At 48.2% G+C, this 18507-nt stretch overlaps 3 protein-coding genes across 3 annotated transcripts, besides 1 other annotated feature; 2 read left to right on the forward strand and 1 right to left on the reverse strand.

The window, feature by feature from the left end:
* Positions 1-8166: 8166 nt before the first annotated feature.
* FPSE_08658 (uncharacterized protein) lies at positions 8167-9081 on the forward strand (the record flags this gene model as incomplete). The annotated part of the gene is made up of 2 exons (XM_009261776.1): positions 8167-8796; positions 8854-9081. The coding sequence occupies 2 exons, from the start codon at positions 8167-8169 to the stop codon at positions 9079-9081; spliced, it is 858 nt and encodes a 285-aa protein (XP_009260051.1).
* Positions 9082-12245: 3164 nt separating this feature from the next.
* FPSE_08659 (uncharacterized protein) lies at positions 12246-13556 on the reverse strand (the record flags this gene model as incomplete). The annotated part of the gene is made up of 1 exon (XM_009261777.1): positions 12246-13556. One exon carries the CDS (start codon positions 13554-13556, stop codon positions 12246-12248), a length of 1311 nt encoding a protein of 436 aa, XP_009260052.1.
* Positions 13557-14029: 473 nt separating this feature from the next.
* Positions 14030-14050: a microsatellite.
* An 844-nt stretch (positions 14051-14894) lies between these two features.
* On the forward strand, positions 14895-18386 carry FPSE_08660 (uncharacterized protein; the record flags this gene model as incomplete). Its single annotated transcript, XM_009261778.1, has 1 exon — positions 14895-18386. The coding sequence occupies one exon, from the start codon at positions 14895-14897 to the stop codon at positions 18384-18386; it is 3492 nt and encodes a 1163-aa protein (XP_009260053.1).
* Between the last annotated feature and the right edge of the window lie 121 nt (positions 18387-18507).

An 18507-nucleotide genomic window follows, 5' to 3' on the forward strand; every position in this document is an offset into this window, starting at 1 on the left:
ACTAGAGCCCGGAGTGTCTATAAGGGCCTTGATCGAAGTGAACACCGCGCCAAATTTGAAGATCAGCTTGGCGAATTACCAGAACCTAGCTCTGATCCAGCTGATCCTGCACAACGAAGAAATGCGACAAAACAACGACCAAGTTTTCTTACTACTTTGAGGAGTGCTTTGACATGGCTTCTCAGGGCCGATCGCGACAAGAGAGGTGAGGTACATATAAAAAATGGCACTATTGGTATCACAACTTGACAAGAGTCGTATACGGTTGTTCTATCTGGTTCAAGCAAACATCAAGTGTTTACAATATACGCCTGAAGAAAAGAACCCGGAGCGTACTAATGTACGCAGACACGCAGACCACCCGCCAGTTTTTTTTACGTAACCAAGGATGATGCTTCAACGCTGCTGTCGCCAAAAGCCACGAGATCCATGATACAGGAGATATCACTTTGAGCAATCTGCGCAGCTGGTTTATCGACAAGTCTGCTGATGGTAAAGGTGGCGAGATCCGACTTAATACCAGCTTACCAAATATGTTCCTACTGCGGAACAAAGACAGATCTTGCCTTAAAATTCGAGCCTAATTATCAGAAGGTTGGTCGAAACTACGCTTTTCCCAGCATACCAGGCGCCGAAGACGATGAAGCATCTGACGGCCCCCACGACACCGACGACGAGTTCAATTCTGATGACTCCGATATAAAGCGAGACTCATTCGATCTAAAAAGAGATACAAGCTAAACAGTGAATCCTAGTACTGCAATAGCATGGATAAAATCGTGGTCAGGTCTATAAGCCACAGGGCTCAACAACAGCTAAACCTTGTGTCAGTATTTACGCTCTAAACACATTTCGAAAATCTTTCCCCTCTCAAAATAAAACAACACAAAGAGAGAAACCAGATGACTCTGATATTGATCTTGAACTTGATGAGGGACTTTCGATCACCAGGCTTTGAGCTGCCCGAAGTTGACACCTGTTGACCCTTACTTTTGGATCTTTGGCTTGGCGATGGGACTCGCTGCAGCACGACTATAACCAACAACCATGAAGTCGAAATCAAAGACTTCCTCGTTCAGCATGCTGCTGAACTTGACCCTCATCTTGTGTGGCATAAGGGTTTATCCTATGCTACTGTTGGGCGTACAAGTCTTGCGGACCGGCCATTACCTACAAGCACCACGCCAAAGCCTATTATCCGTGCCGAAAGGCGACAGGCTCAACAAGCAATCGTTCAGCAACGACTTCACTTAGCCTCTAAACTTTAGGGTTTAAAAAATAAATAATCTCAAAATCCAGCCTAAATCGCATAAGCTGACCCAACCAAACGCCTAAAGCCCACGTAGTTCCAGCTATGCAGCATATCCGCAACGACCTAGACGTCAGCGGCCATAACGAGAACTCGGGTGGCAAAGACTGCTTCAGATCCTGCGATGTCGTTGGCATCTCGGACTCTGGAAAGAGGGGCAAGCTGTGGGCTCGCGAAGATGCCCTCCGCTACATTGCTTGTGACTTCTGGCTCGTTGATCCCACACGCAACGATGAGAACCTCCCCGAGAACTTGCATAAGGTGCAAACCTGAAGTGAACACCCAAGCTACGAATTGTATTCCGAATTGTGTCTTTTGATCAACACTATGACGAGGTCAGTCAGACTGGGCATTGCCCATCTCCTAAGCATTAATGGAGGAGCACATGAGCAGTCAGGTGTCACTGCAGGTGCTACAACCGAGCAATCGGCTGTCGCAATTGATAATATGTTCGCCTTTCGCAAGTGACCAAACCCAAGGGACAATCCTGCAGTTAAGACGAAGGCCCAGAAGGAGGACCATCCCACAAGCCAGATTCGGGATCCGAGGCCACGATCTGTAATGGCATTGGCGGAGGACAGCATAGCATGGCGTTGGGATAGGTCTTTTACATGCGGCATTTGAAGCGACAAGGTACTGGAGGTAAAAGCTTTATGCCCACGCATGTATTTAGCAACACGTCACTGAAAGTATCCAACAAGATGATGCGAAGTCTCTTCTTATCAAGGGTACTTGTTGCATGATGGCAAGGAGCGCATTCGTCAACAGCCGTTTGGAACCTTGCCTAGGTAACGAGAAGAGCGATTTTGTCAAATCTCAATTCTAGAATGACTAATATGGCGACGGAGTGATGGATGCGGTTTGTGAGTTTGGAGATTGCTGGCAGCTGTTGTCAGTGAGCCACAGTCGTTGCATTTCCATGTCTATAAATTAGACGTGTTCGTACTCACTCTCTTTCCTTTCTTCAACCTCACATCCTACTTTGATTTGTAGAGATGTACTGAAAAATCACATCACCACGGATCTCACTGGGCGCGTGCCAGATCTCGCATGCCGTGCTTAAAACCAACTCTGCGTAGGTTAAGGGCTTGTATACCTTTTTTGTTATCCCACGATGGATGTGTTGAATATGGCTTGCCATGCTTATAATGGAACTAACTTGGTGGAAATCAACAGTTTCTTCAGGTATCATGTGTCCGTCATGACAACGGAAGGCAATTTCAGCTGACTGATTAGTTACGTATAAGACCTCATTTAGATGCCTGTTCCTGTAACTATACAGTAGAATTCGATTTTTAACCTCATATAGTAGCAATTGAGTAATATCCGTATGTCTTATATAAAGATAAGCAGTATGTAGTGCTCAATCTGCGGCCGCTAGGAAAGAGCTTGTGTACGTAACACCACTGCCTCTGATCCCGAAGCCGTTAAATCTAAAGTCTAACAGCTGGTACTATCTAGATACAAGCTTAGCATTCAAGCCATTCAATCTGTCGTGACAAGGGCTTTCAGCTGGTCACATGCATGTAATTACTTGGCTTAAGGAAGACACTATAAGTTGTTTCTGCAACTCTAGAGCATGGTTTACAACTTCTCATTGGTAACCTCACAGTATTCCTAAATTTCGTATAAAGACAATTACGTTGCTTTCAGGTGAGTTGATATTAACATTCATCATCAGCAATCAGGTTCTGATTAAGTTGGGAAAAAAGACGAGATAAATTAGTCTCGCTAAAGCGGGTGACGGAAGATAACAAGGGTATGCATGGAAGATGATCCACGTCGGTAGATGGTCACTTGTCGGGGTTGTGAAAAAATTGACTCTACTTGTCTGAGGGATAAAATAATTTGGGTATTTTATGCCGCCTTGTACACGGTCTTGGACTATTCGTCTTCTGTATGCTGTCTATGTAGGTAAGTAGGTAGGTAGTTTAGATCTTTAGGCACTCGACTATTACTATCTCTCTCATTGAAAATCGCAAATAAGAGAATCGGGTTTAGACAGATGCAAGGACCCTAAAAAAGAATGATTAGCGGCTTCACCGAGGGCGTGGAAACGCGCCGCGAGCTGTCACCTGCATTGCGTGGGGGAGAATGAAATTGGCCATTTATGCATTCATGCAAATGTAGTGAAAAGAGCGGAATATTGATTATCAAAACTTTAGTGTGCGGCGTAGAAGCATTGAAAGAATATCGTGGATTTTAGGAAGGTAAGATTTTATGTTATGGGTAGATTGGGTAGCAAAAGCAAGTAACTCTTGCCGCTGGGTCTTTTTTTAGTTGCAATTTTTAAGTTACACAGGTAAAGATTCACAATAAGTTTTGAAGATCTTTTTCTCAGTTATCGTCAGTTAGGTGGGGGGGCAAATGTAAGTATGTACAAATGTGAATGCAAGCAAATGCAGTCATGGATAGACATGCTGGACATGACATATTTTTGGCTTTGAGTTTTTCCAGGGGTTAGGGGGGTCGTCAAGATCTACGAGACACACAGCAGGCATTGCTGACGTCGATTTCTATTCTTATCAACCACAACCCTTGCCAATCCAACCCGTGTCGCCTCCCCTGACAGTGACCCGCATGCCTACATACCTACTCCCAGGTAGCCTAGTAGCCTAGCCTAGGCATCCTGTACCTGCGTAAATAATATGGATATTTACAAGGCCCTGTGGTTCGAGTGAAGTATGGCGTCAAAATACCTAGCCTGGCCTGTCCTGGCCTGGTCCAGCAATATGGACGATCCCCCCAGAATTGGATCAAGGTGCCGATACCTTATCAAATATATCTTCCATTCCGGGAGTTGCACCTGTAGTGCCCACTTCATGCCCCAGGGCGTTTTTAGCTTCCGAAGCCGTTGAGCTATTAAGTGCCAGAGTCTATGTGCTTGCTAGTCTAGTCAAGTCATTGCCCGACAATGCGAGCTTGGACTTCGGCTCCGGACATAGTACAGTAATACCTTACTAAGTCGGCTGAGAAGCTCTGAACAGATGATTGCTGATCATTTCTCCTTGCGCACCTCGGCCGATGTTTAGGGTATCCTGTCCAACTATACAGGCTTCAACCTGTGAGTTGACGGTACTGTCCACCTTACCTCCGTTAGTAGACAGGATACACCTGGATGATTACTTTTATTTGGTGGTTGGTACAACTTTAAGCAAAATATGCCTTCGGCTGTCCTGCACCTGGATGATTGATTACAAATTGTGAGCACGATAAATGGATAAAAAATTTAAACTTCATAGACCCTCATATCCGGACTGCAATTGGATCAAAGCTTGTGAACAAACTGTTGGAACGTTACCAACATTATACAACACCTGGTCTATATCAGCATGTCAATCATAGTGTTTCAAATATGGTCCCAATTTTGCCAATTGTCGATTTAATCTATCAGAGACTGACTATAATATGCCATGGCCTATCCATGGATCTACAGTTTAGTTTGCCCTTGGTAAAACCGTTTTCTGTCATGACAGCTCGGTTGAAGAGACGATAATTAATTAATATCAAAGTCTGCTATAGCTTAGTTTACGAGCTGAATGTCTCTTCCTAGCTAGATTAGGTTGCTGCGATCGTGGGGAAGCGATACTGTTGCATTCCAATTAGGTGCTACGTTGTCGCTCACCTAAAGTGACCTAGTTGGGTGTCTTCCGTACGGATACATTTTGGCGAATATCCATGCCGGCCTGTCTATCCGTCGTACCTGTCAGGTAGGTGCTGTAATACTGCCTAGCGCTTGCCCCGTTGATGCATCCGGCACTTAGCAGGAGCGATTTTTGCTCCTTCTCGTCGACCATCCTCTTGACCTTCCTGACCTTCCTGACCGTCTTTTCGATCAAGGAGTTTTACTGATTGCTCTTTCCTCACCTCTCAAACCGGACTGTTTGCATTTTGTCAGCCGATCTCCCCTGCCTTCCCCCTCTTCACCTCAGCCAAGCCACCAGTTTCTATTTGCATCGACCCCTGATGCAGATTCACCACCTCTTCACTCACAAATTCCCATCATCTCGAGCCGTTACCACTTAAAACTCAGCCCATCAATCATCGGATGCCTCTAAGGAGTTGCCGGCCGACCGTCAACAAGCACTGGTGCCCATCTATAATCATACTCAGCACGGCGTGTGCTTCCTCCGCTCCACCGGTAGCTAGGGTCCCGGCGCTAGCCAAGGAGGCCCTGTACGCGCTAGAAGATCCGTCCTTCTAGAAGCCCATCATCGACTCCTGCTTCTGTTCCTGGACCAGGGTCCTGGATTTCGATTCTAGCCCTAGCCCATCAATTGACGTACGATCGTTCATGACGACAATGATAAAGCCGTTTCGCTTGATATGCCACACATCAGGAGAGTTGCGTTAATGCGTTGTTGTCACCGGAACACTGTCTATCCGGTCCCCAAGACCTTTTTTGGCCTCACAGTCATGCGTGTTTCGGCTTCAAAACCGTTGGAACCCTACGTGATTCACGCTTCCGGGGGGGGCTTCAGATGCGATGGCATTGAGCATTGAAGTGTGCAATCTTGGAGTTTCCGAGCAGAAACTCGAGTTACCGATCGTTAGGGCTGTTCTAAACACGCCAGTTGCCCGGTGAGAGCGCTCCCTTGACGATGCCCTCAAGTTTCGTTATCTGGATCTGACTTAAAACCGGGTTCGTCTAGTCTGATGCAGGAGTTATTCCCTAGAGCTCCATACTTTTCAGACCAACAAGCATGTACGCATATGTCTGAGTTCCCAACCTTTCGGGCTTCATGACCTTTACCAGCAGCTCCTTTCCGGTTCCATTCATGTGCCAAGAGAATCACCACAAGCCTCATCTCGGCCTCCATTTTTGACGTGGATGCACATGTGGTTACCGCAACTCCAAGCACTCCCCTTTTGATAGATCCAGATAATCGGTCCCAAGGGATTCTCCCGCTTATTGGCCCCATGCTCACACACCTGAGAGCGCCCCAACCATGAACCGCGAGTCTGCTTCCGCTCCTAGACAGATGATTGATTAACTGACTGTCGCACGTACCTGGCTCCTAGATTTAGTGCGGGAGCTTGTTCAATCCAGCCACCGTTGACCAGGATGTCGATCTAGCTTGGTCAAGGCGTGTGCTCACATTGATCAAATCTGGACCAGCCCCGACTACCCGGCGCGCACGCTCTCCCAACATCACGGGCATCTCCCTGTTACGATATGCAGATTCGCCAAACAGAGGTTCCTGGCATGTGGGTATAGTTCTACTTGCGATCTAGTAAAGTTGATGGGCGCCATCTAATATAGCAGGCCCTGGTGTGTTATAAGCATTTGCTCCACGCTGTACCTCCTGTCCTGCACAAACACCAGAACTGTTTTCTCCCTAGTTGCCACGCCATCAGCTTTGGAACCCACATCCAGTGGCTCTGCTACCTGCAAAGGCGGCGAAAAACCTGGCATTGGCCATTTTGTCCCTCTGCTTCTACAGTTGTACTTGGTCAGCTCAGTATGGCTTAGTTCCACGCTCTTCAAGCGAAGCGCGTTTCACCTTTGACTCGTGCCCCAATAAGCACCACCGCCCAGCGACCTTGCATGTCGTTTATTTTCACAGAGGCACATTTACATAATTGATTTGTCCTCAGGGGCCTCTACTATGGCAAATTGCTATCTGGCCGCGGATAGCAGGTCCTGACTTGAAAGCGTTGCTATTGCATTGTGCCCTCATCCTTGCTAGTCATGATGGATACCAGGGGTGGCTCTTGTTTCTATATCAGGCACCCTGGGGACCTTACCATGGGCATAAGATCGTCAAATTGACCACCCTCCAAACCCTGGCCTGGGTTAACAGGTCGTCTCCGCAGCCCAGGCACTCGGCGGACGGGGCTTCTTCTCATACCGGACTGGGCAAAATCTCCAAGTGCTTTAACCTGCAGCATGAACAGAGCAAGACCAGTGATCCACTCCCCTTGCTACCCTGCTCTAGGTACTCCGTCATCAGACGATATAGGCTGGCCCTGGTTCCAGCAACGTTTGCCAGGTTACTAGCCCTTATGTTAAATACGTTTACTGACCCCAGGCCGGGAGCTAAAAGAGATCTTGTGAAGGGACCTATCCTAATATACAAAGCCAATCTTCACCTCGTGGACTATCTCTCCTTCTCATCGACAGTCTAAACTCGATTGTTGTGACGGCATGTTATAATACTCTTCATCCTCCTCCAATCCTTCATAAGTGCTTTGTTCCGAAGCCAGAAAATTCGAACTTTATGCACCTTCATCACACTCCTTTGGACTTCTCACAACCATTACGCCTTTGACTCCAACCCAGGCTCACCCCCCAACACAGCCCTCCAGCGCCAGACACCAGCGTCTCACTCGACTACGGAAACGGGAAAGCCTCTCGCCCGGTACCAATCATTCAAAATCCAGACAATATATGTGGCGAGCTGCTTAGTAGCTAATAACGCCGTCGACTTATACTTCAGACACCCAATACAAGCTCAGCAGCCGCCTAGCTTGACGCACTCAAATCCATCACGTTCTGCACGTTACTACTAGACAACACTTAACTTTCCCCGTCGTAGCCCGCAAGGGCTTCAGCTTGTCAAATTCTTTCCATTCAGAGCCCAGCGGCCGTCCAGAGCGGTTCGCTCTGGAGGACCTCATGCGTCGGAGGCACACTGGCGGGCACTTATCGAGTGGGGGACTATACCGTGGATTATTCGGGTCAGGGCTCACAATCAGGACAAAGTCACCATCAATCAGCGTATGATACATCGATTCACCAGCGCCCTCGACACCAGCAGCCTCGGGCCTCCATTCACCATACCGGAGGCCCGACTGCTGGTATTCATGGCACTCCCGACTCGCATCACGGAAACCCTCATGTCCAGCACACACCCATGGCTCAACACCATCAGCACCCATCACCGCAGATGGTGATGGATCCCTCCCAGATGAGCCATCATCGTCTTGGACCGCCACAGTTTGGGGCAGGTCAAGTCATGGCGCCTATGTACCAGACTTTATCGACACCGACACCGCCTAATCATCCCCAACACTCGGTCCCCGGTTCTGGCACCAAACGACCACGACCAAGTGACCTCGATCTAGGTAGTATGGGCGACTTGGACCATTCAGACCTCAGTGGTATGCAACAAACACCACTGGGAGCTGCCTATGCTCATGCCGCCGCCGTCGCCGCGTCACAATCGCAGCACCAACCTATACATCACCACCACCATCTCCCCGACTCAGAACCGCCTTCAAAGATGATGCGTCGCGATGACGGACTAGGCGGCGCTCCAAGTGTTGTAGGACAGGTTGGAATGCCTGATCCAGCACCTCGACCCCGAGGACCAAAACTGAAGTTCACACCAGAGGACGACCAACTGTTGATTGAACTTAAGGAGAACAAGAACTTGACGTGGAAGCAAATAGCGGATTTCTTCCCGGGACGGTCTTCAGGGACACTGCAGGTTCGATACTGTACGAAGCTGAAAGCAAAGACAACGAATTGGACCGACGAAACGGTATGTTGAGCATCACTTTAACCTTGCTACACGAGCAACTCTCTGACTTATTTACAGGACCAAAAGCTTCGAACTGCACTTCAGGACTACGAGAACGAGAAATGGAGAATCGTTGCGAACAAAGTCGGCACCGGCTTTACTCCTGCAGCGTGCCGAGAACGGGCTGAGCAACTGATAGTCGAGGACCCAGCAACTCTGGCGGCTTTGTCGCAGTCATTATCACCAGCTGTAGTCTCAAACGCGGAGTCCGAAGAGCCCTTATACACACATCATCAGCTTCAATAATTAAAAAAGATAATTACTACAGCGGAGGATTCATAATAATAATTACGACACTTTACAACATCAGTTTCTCTCATTTGCAGGCCTTCATCCTTTCCTTACGATTTTTCGACCGACATCAAACACATTCGCTTACATTTGGCTACTCCCTTTCAGCATAATCTTTGTTGCGGCATTCTTCACCTTTCGCCTGAAGAGGCGATTTTCTAGAGTTATCACATCGATTTGAAAACACCCATCCCAGCCCAAGTAGGGCGCAACGCACCCACGACTTTATCTGCTTTACCCCTGTATTATTTTCTTTTTGCTTGGTGCTTACAGGCCGTTTCACTTTTCTTTCGTTTGACACTGGCCTCTTGTCACAAATCCTTTTTCTTAAAACATTAATCATACTTCGATTCCCTATTCTTTTTCTTAAAAACTGTCTTATATTCCATTTTTTTGTCTCAACGTCTATGATCTCCTATGTCCGTTTACGAAAACAAAATACCTTAGACTTGGGAACCCCGGAAAAGGAGAAAGAAACATTTACATGCGCCTAATATTCCCCATCCTTCAGCCAGGGGACACTGTCCAATCGCCTGGGATATGTGGCTGATCACATTTTCTTGTCACTTATTACCCTTATCTTATTACTATATCCAACCTCTTAATTATTCAACACATGTATGAGAACAAAAGCAGGATCACCAGCGGAGTAAGTTTCCTTTTCTGGCGCAGCGTATTCTTCGGCTTTGGGCATGCGGAACGGAAGGTGGAAACAAGAACATGTCACGATGTTTCTTGGTATTACAAGAACGGGATATGGAGCGGAATTGCAAATGGCATGATGGGCAAGCAGGACATGTAGAACTATCTAGTATGTGGCTGAAGGACTCAAACCTCTCAAGTCAGCACTTGGAAATGCCATGATTCAGTCAGACTTGCAAAAAGACCACGCTAGATCATAGAGGAGAGGGATCTGCTCGATTACCACCAGTATCACGCCATCAGGCTCATACTCAGCTTCAGAGTAGCAGCGCTAGAAAATGTCAAAATGGAGCCCTATAGCCGCGAGTCTGTTCGTTACAAAGCCTATAGTTGAAGCATCGAAACAAGATATAACGCCCACGGTACAAAGGTTCCCTCGGATCTGGGTCACGGCCCCTGTCTGCTTTGTCTCACCGGAACCATGGTCTCCACAGTTGAGCTAGACGAAACGAAACCGTTTATGCTTTAGATCCTTGTACCCAACTCGACGCCTCTCCTTCTCCTCCTTGAGATATATAGGTGTGGCTACCGATCAGTTATAATATAGGTAAGGCCAGGCAAACTTAAAGAGAGCAAGGCGAGCGGAGGGCGGGGCCTTGCCACGTAGCTGTGTGTGTATAACGGTACAGCTGCCTTGGCTGCCGACTGGTAGGATGCGTCCCCGGACCCGATGAAGGTTACCTGTAAGCGGATGGAGCCGATGAAACTTCTTCCTCTTTGGACACCATGCTGTGACACCTGTGGTCGAGCGAAGCCAAGCCTGTTCCTCCGGCTATCTCTTGATCAGGCACATATATAGGTTACCGGCAGGTTACATGCTCAGGAGGACATACCAACAAGGTCCGTCCCTGGCTGCGAGAAGTTGTCGGTGCTTCTGGTCTACGTCGTCCGAGAAAAGCCCGGGACAATAGTGGCTATCGCGTATCTTTTCACATATCGCACCGCATGGTATGCGAGTCACGCTAAAAAGATAGCGGTCGTGAATATGGAGGCTGGATCAATAACAGAAAGACGGTGGACCATCCGAGCGTGCATGCTGTCAATGTGGCGAAACCATGGTGCCTCATTGTGACGTGGTGAAGGACAGATGTGAAGGGCTGCATATATGCGTGAGCGCGCGGCTGGAGGAGATGCGAGGAGCCATCACACGATGCCGAGGGCGGTTTCCAGCAGTTGAAAGGTGACACAAGATGCTGCTGTGTTTGGCTGGTCTCGTGCTCCGACTTCGGGGTTGCATGAAGCGTTCCCAGCCATCAAGGCTATCCCAGCGCTGTGTATCCGCAAGTGAGGCAGCTTTTCCACGTCTTGTGGAAACTGCTTGACTTCCAGGAGGCCCATGCTGTAGTTCAAGAGCCGGGAGACAGAAAAGGTTGCCGCCGTTGAAACATCCCCAGTGAAATCTCCGATATGCAACGTCTAAGCGAGGCATGATGGATGGTCGATGTCGATTACTTGATGTAGGTACAGCATAATGCTCGTCAAGTAGGCCGCCCGATGTGTGGAAGATTAAGCCTGAAACTGGCTCCAAGTCCCGGTTACTACACCGACGATGTGATAGAGTTGGGGTATACAACCAACACCCCCTTCGACTTGGTCATGGATTTGTCACCCGTTAGACAGAGACTTTGCTCATCCTAGGGCTATAACGGCCTGAGACTCGACGTGACATTGGCCAACGACGGACAGAGGTTGGTCAATGACGGTGGTGTCCTTTCGGTGATGATGCATTGCGACGCTGGACTTGGTTAGGTGCCTGCATGTTTCTCTTTTGCCCCACGACAGAGTCAGTCTTCGAAAACGTTTGTTTCATCTGGTTGGCAGAACGGTTGTAGAGCCTGCTAGCGCGACAGGATAGCCACCTGTGTTATGCCCTATATCACTGAGTGTTATAAGTTGGGTTGAGTCGGTACCCTGGTGATCGAGACCAGGAAAGAGAGAAACGCGACCAAACAAAACGAAACAAAACACGCCACTTTCGGAAAACCCCCCAGGCGAGTTAATTCAACACAACAGGACATGTTCCCTAATGCGGATGGGAGCCATATTGATGGTTATTAGTTATCTCGTGCTCCTTTCCATGCTATGTTATGTGTAAACGTTGACCCGAAGCCGATCACAATCCTAGTCAACCGAGCTGTATGCAATCCTAACCTATGCTAGGGGCAACAGAAAAGTTAGCATCCAAGCTTTAGGTTATAAAAATAAACGACCCAAGAGTCGCCTTTTAAGTGATGGAAACTGACTTAGTAATTTCGTCTCTTGTGTTTCGGCGACCAAGTTTTTTTCCCCGATACTCTGAGGCCATGCTGACCCAAATATCACATGCGGGGGCTAACGAAGTGACCGCGTCGACACCTCTACAACGCGTAAGGATGCGTCCCCAGATCTGTAATTACCGGTCGGTAACCATGCCTCTTTCATGATTTCCCTGTATCCGTCACGGAACAGCTGAAGTGACTTCCGAGTTGATCCACATCTAGGGTACGGCCAGCCTCCACCAGCTCAACCAAGGTACCATGGCATGTAACGTCCAGCTCTGGATCCAGAAAGGCTGCCATTTCGACTAGCCAGCCGTTGAAGTCCCTGATCTCGGTTGATCTGCCGGCGCGCACATCTTGCAACATGGAGCTTGTGTTGTCCCTAACCTTGTGACCCACTTGATAGATCATGTCTTTCAGCTGTGGGTGAGAGAATCTTTGGTGTAAGCTTTTAGGCGAGAGATCGATATTTGCTTCTGGTTCTGCTGGTAGTCGTCTTTCCTGTTGTCCAATGATTTCCGCACTACTTTCATGCGCCACTAGAAGTTGGAGCACTTGGCTTGCTTCGCCTAAAAGTTGGTCAATAACACGAGCAAGAATCTCATTATCCTCGTTAAACAGAGCGCCATTCTTGCACCCGAGAATGGCCGTGAGGGGATTTATTATCGCATTGACCACCAATTTCTCCAACTGCAGTATCCATAACTCTCCTCGGGGCACCGATCTGGCCTCTAAGTGCGGCGCCTCCAGCAATTGCTTTACCAAATAGGCCGTTCTGTCGACGGACAAGGAATTTGGAAGAACTGCCCCCACAGCTACATCTGCCTGAGAGGCATGTAGGCTCTTGAAAGTTCCTTGTGAAGTGACGCCATGTGTTGTCACGCAAGCCAAGTAGTTGGGTTCATGACTACTGTGATAGCGATGTGAAACATACAATGATCCATAGGGTGGCCAGAGTTTGGACATTCCGTTTTGTACAAAAAGCACAGTGCTGTTTCGATCCAGATAACCTCGTACCCGATCGACTTGCGGCAATGAAGCCGAAGCTTTTGTCGTAATTATGAGGTTCTTCAGCTTATCACCCTCGGCAACCTCTCGTATAGGGCCAATGTCGGGTTCGGCTTCTGTCCACCACTCAATATCGAAGTCTTTGTTCTTTTCAAGTTTGCCATTTCGTAGAATTTCGATGCCTTGTCCCTCGGCCCATTGTTCTAGAAGCTCCTTTCTGTGCACAACCAGAGTGATTGGGGGCTTATTGGGGGCTTGGGCGAGTGAGGATGCAAAAAGGCGACCCAAGTTGCCGATTCCCAGGATATATATACGTTTGTCGGAATCGCCAGAAGCAGTAGATGTTGAAAGGTCGGAGCCGTCGTAAGAGGCAAGATTTGACACATTCCAGGCAAATAATGTTGGTGTTGGTCTTGAGTCGCTGCAGCACACTTCTAGCCACGACGGCCTTTGAGAATACATTCTGGTGGATGCCGCGCGCCAGACGGTTGATTTCCGTGTGGTATATGTGATTAAAAAGGCTGGATGAAGTCTGGACAAGACAAAGCTCATTATTGATGATATGGCTTGGAGAGCTGATTTATATAAGGTCCGATGGTGTCGGTATTGACAAGTAGATGATGGCAAGGGCACCGTGTACTCTCAGTACACAACGATCAATTATCGAGATGAAGTTATCAGTAGAGCATTGTACTGGTAAGTTGAGTGAAGAATGGGGAAGAATGAAAAAGACGACATGTCATGGTCCGATGATGGTTCGGATGTCGTTGAATACGAGGCTGGTGATCCGAGTTGAATGCTGGGGCGGTGGAGTTTTGTACACAGTGTGTGGTGTTTGTATTGGTGTTTTAATACTGTACGCGGACAGATACCGAACTGGCGAACAGGCACGGGTAATAGCAATTGTCTCTGAACTACAGCAGAGTTTATATGAGACCTACCTACCTACCTACCTAGGTAATCAGATATGATTAAGTTGATATCTATTAAATAATTACATCTGATTGATTCATTATGTGTATGACTTGATACCAATGATGCCTACATTTGGGTACTTTGGGACCTTGTCATGTCAACCCGAATTATCACATCAACGACAGGTTAGACTAATGTTTATTGAACGAGTTTAGGCTATTTGAGAACTAAAAGACTTTATCATCCGATCTTGTATAAACTTTGTAACTTTGTGTGTTAGAATTTCGTCCCAACTACTGTGCTTTGGTTTTGGTCTAGGGTGGTTCATCTACAAACGAAAGAGACCCGCTTGGTGCCTGGACTGGATTATCGTGCGCACCAATTAGCGCGCGTGTGACTCCTTCTCTAGCACGCCCTTTCAGCCTAGAGTTAAGAGTTAACTTCCATCATCTTCACTTTCTCTACGTCATTATACCTAATTAATTATCTGTCAAAGAAAGGGAATTTACAGAGGTCAACTCTTTGCAACTTCTCGAGCATCATCTCGCACGTTCAAACACTTTAATAATTTCATCAAAATCTTCAAATCTGCCATCGCCGTTGCAAACACTCAAAGAAAAGTGTCAACGTGCTAATACATAATCAACACCATACGTGCACGATTTCAACCCAGAGACCATCTTCGGCACTCTAGCTGCACTTTTCTCTCTCCTCCTTCTCAGAACCAAGGCAGCCGTGATTCGCTACTGCTCACCTACTCACACTCAAACACACTACAAACCCCCCATTCTCACATTTTAGAAACTCCCCTCCCTACTTTCCTTGCTCACTTCCAACAGGCGCATGGTAGCCATATAAATTACTCAGCGCGCGCCTCCTTCAACCATGGCAGCCCAAGATGCGGGCTCGGAAAACCACGAGGTTGACAAGGCGGCTCTCCTTGATCAAATGGTAGCTGTGGCCCAGGAAAGCGTGTCACAAAATGAAGGCCAAGAGGAGCAGCCAAATACCGAAGGTCTCAACGAGGAAGACGCCCTGCGGAATTTAACCGGCACTGTCAGGGACCAGAATGATCTGGAACGTGATATCACACTACAAGCCAACGCTGCCTTGAATGAAGCCGAGGATAAGAAGGATAAAAACCGTATAGCGAAATTGCAGGAGTCCAAGCACCGGCTTCAGCTTCAACTGGATAAGGAGAAGAAGAATCTCGAAAGGGTCGCCCACAGCAATGTTTACCAGTCTCGAAATATCCAGAAGAAGATTGCCAAGTTGGATGACGAAATCCGTCAAATGACTAGTGACATTTCGGATTTTCAGTCACGAATATCCAAGCGTCGTGAAGACCACCCTGTTGAGGATCCGAAGAAATCGAAATCCGCAAAGCTTACCGGCGAAACTAACCGTGAGTTTCTGATCCGCACTGGAAAAATTACGCCGTTTGCCAAGATTGGAGGGCCGCGACCGGCAGGCATTCAAGGGCAACTCGCAGAAACCATCCTAGACGCAGAGGAAGAGGCTGCAGCGGAACAATTAGGAGAGGAGCTTGAAGGTCCTGCTTCTCACCAGCGACTTCGACGTCCAGGCTTTGCCGATGAAATTGAACCGGAAACAGCACCGCCCCAGCCAGCTGCGGCTATTTCCGAGAGCGAATTCTCACTGCGACCGAGAAAAAAGACCCGACTTACTCAAAAGGAACGTAGCCCATCTGCGGATTTTGAGCCTGAAGCGTCTGGCAATGAATCGCATGACGACGACGTCTGGCAGCAAGGGAATGAGGACGATCTTATCAGAGAGCAGCGTCGCCAGGCCAAAGCAAAGGCGAAAGTCGCTGATCAAGAGCAGATCGATCTTAGTAAGATTGATGATGGCAATGAGTCACATTACAAGACGAGACTGAAGGACTGGGTGACGCGCCGAAGCCGCGCAAGAAAAGCCCGCCGCCTAACAAGCGAGGTACCTACTGATGGCAATGAGAGCGACGAGGAGGAGAAAGAATGGTTCAAGCCTGCACCAGACTTTCCAGATTATGATTTCGGTGATGGCTTGAAGCTCCCTGGCGATATTCATCCATCGCTCTTCGGTTACCAAAAAACGGGCGTTCAATGGCTTGCAGAACTTTACAAACAGAACGTTGGTGGCATCATCGGCGATGAAATGGGGCTTGGAAAGACGGTGCAACTAATAGCTTTCATCGCTGCTCTTCACTACAGCAAAAAGCTGCGCCGACCGGTCATTGTTGTTGCTCCTGCTACCCTTCTCCGGCAATGGGTGAGCGAGTTTCATCGTTGGTGGCCACCACTCCGTGTGTCCATTCTGCATGCTTCAGGCAGTGGCATGATGAACCCAAAATTCGAAGATGAATACGATCTGGATCATTACAAGCCCCTCGCTACCAAGTCTCAAAACGCTGCGAGTCGAATCGTCAATGGAGTTGCCAAAAGTGGGCATGTTCTGGTGACCACGTACACTGGTCTTCAGACATACGCAGACACCCTGCTGCCAGTTGAATGGGACTACGCCGTTTTGGATGAAGGTCACAAAATTCGAAATCCAAATGCCGAGATCACTGTCACTTGCAAGGAACTAAACACGCCAAACCGAGTTATTCTCTCCGGAACACCGGTACAAAACAACTTGACTGAGCTGTGGTCACTGTTTGACTTCATCTACCCCATGCGTCTGGGAACGCTCGTCAACTTCAGGGCTCAGTTCGAGATCCCCATTCGTCAAGGTGGATACGCAAACGCTTCCAATTTGCAGGTCATGACCGCGGAGAAATGTGCAGAGGCCTTGAAGGAGACGATCGGGGAATACCTGCTTCAACGCTTGAAAGTTGATGTTGCTGCTGATCTCCCCGAAAAGACAGAGCAAGTCCTTTTTTGCAAGCTGACTGAAGGTCAACATAAGGCGTACGAGACCTTTATCAAGTCAGATGAGGTTTCGGCCATTCTAAATCGAAGACGACAATCACTTTATGGAATCGACATTCTACGCAAAATTTGCAATCATCCCGATCTGCTTGACAAGAGCCTGGGAAAGAAGGCTGGATACGACTTTGGTAACCCCAAGTTGTCGGCAAAGCTCCAACTCACAAAAGACTTGCTGCAAAAAGTCATGATACCGAACGGACACAAAACGCTCCTCTTTTCGCAGGGCAAACAGATGCTCGATATTATTGAGAAATGCATTGGTGAATGTGGAATTTCGTATGTCCGAATGGATGGAGAGACACCTGTGGACCGACGTCAGACAATGATTGACAAATTCAATGAATCTCCGGATATACATGTGTTCCTCATGACAACTCGAACTGGCGGGTTGGGAACGAACCTCACAGGAGCCGACCGAATCATCATCTTTGATCCTGATTGGAATCCCTCTACAGACCTACAGGCTCGAGAACGAGCATGGAGACTGGGTCAGAAGAAGCCAGTCAAGATTTACCGGCTCATGACCGAGGGAACCATTGAGGAGAAGATTTATCATCGTCAAATTTTCAAGCAGTTCATGACAAACAAAGTCTTGAAGGATCCCAAGCAGCGAAGCAGCTATGATCTGTCCGACCTCTACGATCTCTTCAGTTTCAACACAGGCAAAGACGCAACTGCCAATCGAAGCGAAATTTTCAAGAAGGCGCAAGTTTCCTTGGCTAATGGTGATGAAGATGGGAACGGACACCTTGATCCGAAGCATGTTGGGAGCCCAGATCGTGAGAAGGACACGGAGAGCATGGAACTTAAGCAAATGGGCCTGGTGGCCGCCATGGAAGACGTCAGAGAAGAGAAATCATCCCACGATGAAAAGCGCATGTTGGAGGGCATCTTTGCCAAGTCGGTCAATAATGCATATGACCACGAAGCCATTGTCAATGGGCCCCAGAAACCAAAAGCGGATATCTCGATTCTCCAGGATGAGGCGAATCTAGTTGCCCGTCAAGCTGCAGCACATCTTCGACAAGCCGGCGCCGAAGCTCGAAGAGTTCCCATTGGCACTGTTACGTGGACTGGTGAAGTCGGACAGACGGGCCGTCCTGGAGCCAACCGTCGTCGCGGAGGGCCAAGTTCAGCCGGTATCATGAGTAATTTGGCAGATCGCCAAGGACTCGATACAGGAAGTGGGAGAAGCTCTCGCTCGGGAACGCCAGGTGTGGACAAGAATCTCAAGTCCAAGGACTTTGTAGCTATGATCAAGACTTTCATCAACCGTCACAATGGACGTGTTCCCAGCAAGATGCTCGTGGACCACTTTAACCCGTATTGTCCGGGCAAGAAGCAGAGCGACGAGTTCAAAGCAGCCTTGGACAAGGTCGCAGTCATGAACAAAACGGGAGGTGCAGGAAGAGGAATCTGGACGCTGAAGCCGGGTGCAAAATAGACAGACAACAGAACGACACATCGTCTTACGAGGTGTTCGGGAAGGAACAGCATTTGTACTAGAGAGCGTGGCATTTATACTAGATATCGTTGCTGAATATGCACTCAATTGCTTTTATTTC

Source organism: Fusarium pseudograminearum, chromosome 1 (assembly GCF_000303195.2).
Source record: "Fusarium pseudograminearum CS3096 chromosome 1, whole genome shotgun sequence".
Taxonomy (NCBI): domain Eukaryota; kingdom Fungi; phylum Ascomycota; class Sordariomycetes; order Hypocreales; family Nectriaceae; genus Fusarium; species Fusarium pseudograminearum.